Below are 7,301 nucleotides of genomic sequence, written 5' to 3'. Positions count from 1 at the left end.
TTGTTGAATGAATTCAAAGATGTATTTGCTTGGTCCTACAAATATATGCCGGGTATTGATAGGGAAATTGCAGAGCACAAGATTCCGATCAAGCCAGTGGTTCAAACCGAGAAAGCGAAGCCACGTAGAATGCGTACCGAGTGGTCTTTGAAAGTCAAAGAAGAGATTGATAAACAGTTCAAGGCCGGGTTCATCAAAGTATCGGAATACTCAGATTGGATAGCTAATGTGGTGCCGGTCCCAAAGAAAGACGGAAAGGTTTGGGTCTGTGTTGATTTTCGTGATCTAAATAAGGCTAGTCCAAAGGACGACTTTCCGTTACCTCACATTGACATCTTGGTTGACAATACCGCTAACCATGCATTATTATCCTTTATGGATGGGTACGCCGATTACAACTTGATAAAAAATGGTCGAGGAAGATATGCACAAGATCGCTTTCACAACACCATGGGGCACTTATTGCTACACGGTGATGCCGTTTGGATTAATAAATGCAGGTGCGACTTACGAAAAACAAAGAACGACGTTCTTTGCATGACATGATTCATAAGGAAGTAGAGGTCTACGTCGATGACATGATCGTAAAATCGAAGGAACGTAATAACCATTTGATGGCATTACGAAAATTCTTCGAGAGGTTGAGAAAGTATAATATGAGATTAAACCCCGAAGTGCGCGTTCGGGGTCACCTCGGCAAGCTTTTGGGTCATATCGTTAGCCACCGTGGCATCGAAATCGACCCATCAAAGATTAAAGCCATTATGGAAATGCCCCATCCTAAAACCGAGAAAGAAATTCGAGGTTTCTTGGGCCGAGTGCAATACATAAGCCGTTTCGTCTCAAAATTAACTATGATCTGCGAACCAATTTTTAAGAAATTGAAACTTGGGGAGCATATTATATGGGATGACCAATGCCAAGCCGCGTTTGATAAGATAAAGGAAGTGTTATCTTCTCCGAGTTCTCGATCCACTTTGAGCCGGCTTGCCTCTATCATCGTATTTAACGATTCTGAGATACCGCGATGGGAGCAATGCTGGCACAAACCGTTGACAAAGAAGAAAGAGCAATTTACTACCTTAGTAAAAAGTTCTTGGAGTATGAATCAAAGTATACAGCATTAGAAAAGACATGCCTAGCTTTAGTCTGGGCAACGAAGAAGCTACGTCACTATATGCTCAGCTACAGTGTGAGTATATATTCCAGAATGGACCCCATCAAGTACTTGTTTGAAAAGCCGGTGCTAAACGGCAGAATGTCAAGATGGACCCTCATGCTATCGGAATTCGATCTCAAATACGTGCCGCTGAAAGCGATAAAAGGAAAGGTCGTTGCCGATTTCCTGGCCGATAATCCAGTCGAAGAAACTGACATTGTTGACACTTGGTCATTCCCAGATGAGGATATTGTCCATGTCGAAGATGATGTATGGGATCTATATTTCGATGGGGCTTCGAATAACATGGGATGCGGAATAGGTGTCCTTATCATTTCACCGAGAGGAGAGCACGTACGATTTCGATCAAATTGGACTTCGCCGTCACAAATAACGCCGCGGAATACGAAGCATGCCTACTTGGTTTGCAGAGCGCTAACAAGTTAGGAGTCATGAAGTTGACAGTACACGGGGATTCCTCCTTGGTCATCAATCAAGTGACGGGGTCATGGAAGATCAAAAGTAGCAGCCTGGCACCCTACCAGGCTAAGATAGAAGAGCTAGAAAAACTCTTCGAAGAGGTGCGATACGTGTACCTCCCAAGGGAGGAAAATCGATTCGCCGACGCATCTTTATCAAAACCGGCAGCGATGATAAACATCCCCGATCATATGGATAGCATGCCATTGTGTGTTGAACGAAGGTCTTCACCAGCTTATATAAACGCTGTCGATGATGCCGGGAAAGCGGCCGAACCTTGGTATGCATCCATTGTGAGATTCAAAGAAGCAGGAGAATACCCCGGACCTCGATACACGTGGAAAGCGTGCATTGCGAATGTTATCCGCCCAATTCGTTAAAACTAACGATGGACAATTGTATAAGAAGACAAAGACACGGGGTGTCTGTTGCGATGCGTCGACAAGACAACGTCAAAAAAGGTCATGGAAGAAGTCCACGACGGGGAATGTGGGCCGCATATGAACTCTCACATGCTAGTTCGGAAGATCATGAGGTTAGGATACCATTGGACAACAATGGAAACAGATTGTCGCAGATATGTCCGGCATTGTCACAATTGCCAAATATTTGCGAATATTCAACATGTACCACCTTCTATGCTATATACCATGACGTCACCTTGGCCTTTCTCAACCTGGGGAATCGACATCATCGGAAAAGTAAACCCTTCTGGAACAGGAGGGCATTGTTATATCCTAGTCGCTATTGATTACTTTACCAAGTGGGTAGAGGCCAAGTCTTACAAAGTGCTAAATGCGAAGCAAGTAGCCAAGTTTATTCGAGAATGACATCATCGTCGGTGCGGAGTGCCGCACGAGTTCATCGCTGATCATGGAACTCACTTTCAAGTCGAGATGACCTCTATACTTGAAAAGTATAGAATCAAGCATCATAAGTCATCCCCATATCGACCTCAGACAAATGGAGCAGTGGAGGCCGCTAACAAAACGGTGGCTACTATATTGAGAAAGATGTCTGACAATTACAAGGAGTGGCCGGAGAAGATACCCTTCGCGTTGTGGGGATATAGAACATCCATCGAAACGACCCACAGGGGCAACCCCGTACTATCTAGTTTACGGGATGGAAGCGGTACAACCAGTCGAACTGGAAGTACCCTCCCTGCGCATCTTGCTCGAAAGCCAGGTCCCGGAAGCGGATTGGGTCCAAGCCAGATATGATTCGTTGGTGTTACTTGATGAGCGTCGTTTGAATGCGTTGTATCATGTTCAGCTCTATCAGAAAAGGATAGAGCGGGCTTTTAACAAGAAGGTGAAGCCTAGGGGAATTAATGAAGGCGACTTAGTTCTCAAATCAGTAAGGGCTCTATTACCGGTCGATCCAAGAGGGAAGTTTAAGCCTAATTGGGCCGGTCCTTATCTCGTGAAGAAGATACAAACAGGAGGCGCGGTACATTTGACAGATTTGGAGGGAAATGATTTCTCGAATCCAACGAATCTGGATCAGTTGAAGAAGTACTATCCTTAAGACCTCACTCTCAACGTTATGAAATAACACTTGAATTGTGATGTATTTGAATAAGTTTTAAGTTTGGCATTTGTTGCCACTGCCTGAAATGTTTTATGAGAGAACTACGACCTCGGTTTGATTCTGTTGAAAAGCAGATACGTAGGCAACCCTTGAAAAGGGTACAACCACAATAAAAATGAAATATTCAATGCAGAAACTGAGGATTTCTAATAAATAATACGTGTCTTTTATTTTGATAAATCCGGGCGACGCCCATTACAAATCAAACTAACAGGAAAGCAAATAAAAGCATAATAGTAATACTAAATAATAGAGCCGTAACTATCACCTATCTTTAATTAGGTCGCGTGTCCCGTCACTACGAGACGATGTCTCACCCATCATCATTCTTGCCCGTTTCTTCGGGGGGACCACGCTGTCTTCTCGCGGGCCCAATCTCTCTTTTACACTTGGTCGAGGGCCAAGTCTCTCTGCAAGTGTCGGAACGTCACCACTTGTAGTACCCAGTCGGTCCCACACGCTAGGAGCACCAGGTTTAGCCCTAGGGTTCTCGTCAGGCCTAGTCTCGGTCTCAGTCGGGCCCGGAATTGACCCAGTAAAGAATTGTCGATTTTTTAACCCTCTGTCATGCTTCTCCCGATCAATGGCATCATCTTTCTGTAGTTTCTTCCTTGCATTAAGGCCCGGTTCTGTAGTCCATTTGAGATATGAAGGAGAAACCCAAGTAGACTCGTGTGGCTCGGGAATGCGCCACACGGTCCTTCGGCGCCACGCATGGAGCCAAGTATGACATCTACCCTGAGAAATAACAAAAGCAGGACCTCGCGAAGCCTCCGTCGCAGGGACAATTTGTTGACGACCGAATTGGCGAAGCACTCGGTCCCGGAAAAAATAGACAGGGTGATCCAAGCCCAACAAAGTGACATACCGTGTATGATCAGTATCTGCGAGCCCGGTAAGTGAGCTCAAATGAAGCCATGGTAAGGACCCGCGAATGTGAGACCTGTTCGTTAATCGGCATATTTCGCCAAGAATCGGATCCTTGCTCGAATCGTAGCGCGTCGCCGATTAGTGAGACTTTTGACATGATAATCTTTCGGTTTCAACGGCGGATCAATCAAACCAAGACGCTCGCCGAGCCATACATTAGACGACGAGAAAAAGGCAAAAAAAAAAAAAAAACGAAAAAAAAAAAAAAAAAAACGAAAAAAAAAAAAAAAAAAAAAAAAAAAAAAAAAAAAAAAAAAAAAAAAAAAAAAAAAAAAAAGACGAAAAAAGAGAAAAAGAGGAAAAAAGAGAAGAAAGACAAACTTGCGTGAGGCGGGTTGATCCCATGAATACAAAGATCCGGATTGGTTTTTTGTGCATCCAAGCTTTTAATAGTATCAGCTAGTATAATCCATGCAGGATTAGCACCATTCTCCATTTGCTCCACGACTCGGATTAGTCTAGCTTGGCCGCGATAAGATGGAATTTCTATCGCCCCCTCGAAACAATAAAGATGCAATAGAATGAGGCCAAAGGCGCGGCGTCCATAAATGATCGGTATATCTGGGTCACTCGCATGCCGGAATCTATGCACTAGCGCAAGCAGGTCCACCTTTCCACCATCGACGATGGTACGGGCTTCATCACGCGACAAGTTTAGATATTCGCGGTATTTTCGGGTCCGATTGGACACAAAGTCGGGAACCACAGGCTCTTGCGTGGTCCTCCATCCTCCTAAGACGGTAAATTCTTCAGAAGGGGATGATTTCTCCCTCCGGAAAAGCAAAGACATGATGCTCGGGATCCCACACTCTCGGGCACTCTTTAAGAAATGCGGGTTGAATCATGACTTGCCTCAGGAAAATAATTTGTTGAATTCCCCGCATTCGATTTTGGATTTCTAAACCCCGAATTCTCGTCGCCCATCCCTTCATGGTCCCAAACAAGGAATTCATGACTAGTTTTTTTTTCTAAGAAAGATATTCTTTTAAGCGAGAGAGATTTTGTTTGAGAAATTGTGGGAAATCTCAACCCTTAGCCCTTCCTTATATATGAAAAGAGATGAGGAATTTTGGAAGTATAATTCCTTTAGGTTTTGGAAACCTAAATCTTCTAGGAAATTTGGAAACTTGGAAGCCTACTAGCTTTAGGAAGTTTGGTAGCTTTTTGAAATAAGAAAGCAAGTCCCATACCTCCTCTATTTCGGCCGTGTAGGGCCTGTGTGGCGCGCCAAGTGGGCCCCATCCGTCCCGGGTTTGGTTCGCTCATTTCTCTTGCGGAATTTGTCATAGTTCGTGCACCGAAGTGACTAATTTACAATTTCATCCCCTGCGCGTCCCATGTTGAATTAACATCCCGTACACACTTATGGATTTTATTAGGTTACGCCCACATTGGTTACGGGTCAGAAAGTCCGAGTCTTTTCGTCAAAAGGTCGTGTCTACCCATCGCTTTCACTCTAGAAATTTGAAATAAACTTCTGCGATTAATTTTATTGAAAATAAAATTATGTTTTGATTTGAAAAATCATTTAACTCCAGAAATTTGAAATAATTTTTCGCAATTAATTTTATTGAAAATAAAATTATGTGTTAATTCGAAAAATCATTTGGATCCAGAAAACTGAAATAAATTCTCGCCTCGAAGAGGCCAATCATTTTCGAGATATTCAAAGTTCGGGTCAATGACCCACCTTTTCTAAGCAATGTTCATGTCTGCGGGTCGATAACCCATTTTCCTTTTCTTTCAACCGAGGGCTCTGTCGCCGTCGGCTCCAGAGACCCATCAAAATTCGGTCGATGACCTTTTCAAGTATCAAAATGTCGCTACGTGAATCGCGTGCTATATATTATGATTAAATTTGCAGAATATGCTCCAACTGAGGGCTCTGTCGCCGTCGGCTCCAGAGACCACCACAAAACAGACAAGATGGCATCCTCCTAACAAAGATCGACAGCAGAATGCTACGGAAATGACATTTCCCCAACAGAAACGTCAGTTTCAGTGAATCGTTCTCCCTAGCAGAACAGCGAAATTGATAAGCAAAGCGCATGTTTTGTCTTTACTCACATGAACAATGGGATGTTGGCATCCGAGCCGAAGCAGCAGAAAGCTACAGGCCATCGAGCCGAACTACGACGCGGGTTTGATTCCGTCAGAAACGGATACGTAGGCGCCTGAGGATAAGGCTCAACCCACCATATATGCAATTTATGGGTCGATGACTAACGATGATACTTCGACGCAACAGAAGCAAGAGTTGATCCCCGACGAAGTTTCAGGTATGATCTCTTCTTATGGCTGGCGAGCTTACATACGCAAGTCTAATGGACTATAAACGACCCGCAGAATCCTCAGGTCGAGAGGGACCTGGGGTATACTTTGACTTTCGCCTTGTCCAAGCCTCAGTCAAAGTGGGGGCTCTGTAGATACCCATATCTGTCGATATTGGAATTTATAGAAAACCCGACAAACACCCGATGATGATAGGACGCATGTATTTATTAGTTGTCATTGTCATTATTTGGGTTCGTTTTAAGATGTGGAATGAGCGTTGTCGACGGACTATTTTAAATGATATTTAAATTAAAGCTTTTTTAAGTGAATTCGTTTTATTATTTTAATTTGAATTTATTTTCTTAAATTTATTTTATTGAAAATAAAATATATTTTTTTGATTTGAAAAATCATTCATTTTAAATGTGCTAATTGATTTGAAAAATCGAATTTGAAAATTTAAAACTCGTTTCAACCACGCGTTTTGGAGCTCGATTTTAGCTCGGTTTTTAAGCCCGTTTTCTTTACGAGTTGGCACGAATCTCGAGTACACTAACCAACCTAGGCCTCTACCCATTCAACCCAGTTCGAACCCCCATACCCACATCCCAAATCTCGTCCTAAACACTCCCCAACACAGCCCAATTCCTTCCTTTACTCGTGTTTGTATAGCCCATCGAAAGCCCTTCTAAACCAACTCAAACTTGGTCCAAACCTGCAACCCATCACCACCAACCCGTGCTCCACATTACCCACAACAACCCAGCACCTAGAACACCACAAAACCTATCCAATTCCCGTCCCAAATACTCCACAAACAGCCCGCAACACAAGCAGCCCCCCTGTTTTGCGTGCTCAATCCCGA

General features: G+C 43.6%; 2 protein-coding genes across 2 annotated transcripts; both read left to right on the top strand.

The window, feature by feature from the left end:
• The first annotated feature begins 1,210 nt into the window (after window positions 1-1,210).
• Window positions 1,211-2,019, top strand: LOC141640804 (uncharacterized). The gene is made up of 2 exons (XM_074449485.1): window positions 1,211-1,513; window positions 1,591-2,019. The coding sequence occupies exons 1-2, from the start codon at window positions 1,211-1,213 to the stop codon at window positions 2,017-2,019; spliced, it is 732 nt and encodes a 243-aa protein (XP_074305586.1).
• Window positions 2,020-2,764: 745 nt separating this feature from the next.
• LOC141640803 (uncharacterized) lies at window positions 2,765-3,169 on the top strand. Its single transcript, XM_074449483.1, has one exon. It carries the CDS (start codon window positions 2,765-2,767, stop codon window positions 3,167-3,169), a length of 405 nt encoding a protein of 134 aa, XP_074305584.1.
• The last annotated feature ends 4,132 nt before the right edge of the window (window positions 3,170-7,301 follow it).

Source organism: Silene latifolia, chromosome 2, assembly GCF_048544455.1.
Source record: "Silene latifolia isolate original U9 population chromosome 2, ASM4854445v1, whole genome shotgun sequence".
Lineage (NCBI taxonomy): Eukaryota > Viridiplantae > Streptophyta > Magnoliopsida > Caryophyllales > Caryophyllaceae > Silene > Silene latifolia.
This window is presented reverse-complemented; position numbering and strand designations above follow the sequence as displayed.

What these genes read in the sequence shown, in the direction of transcription:
- LOC141640804 (XM_074449485.1), top strand. Translation starts at nt 1,211, where the DNA reads ATGGACCCCATCAAGTACTTGTTTGAAAAGCCGGTGCTAAACGGCAGA. An exon ending in TTTCACCGAGAGGAGAGCAC is followed by an intron (nt 1,514 to 1,590) that starts GTACGATTTCGA and finishes CTTGGTTTGCAG; the next exon opens with AGCGCTAACAAGTTAGGAGT.
- LOC141640803 (XM_074449483.1), top strand. Translation starts at nt 2,765, where the DNA reads ATGGAAGCGGTACAACCAGTCGAACTGGAAGTACCCTCCCTGCGCATC.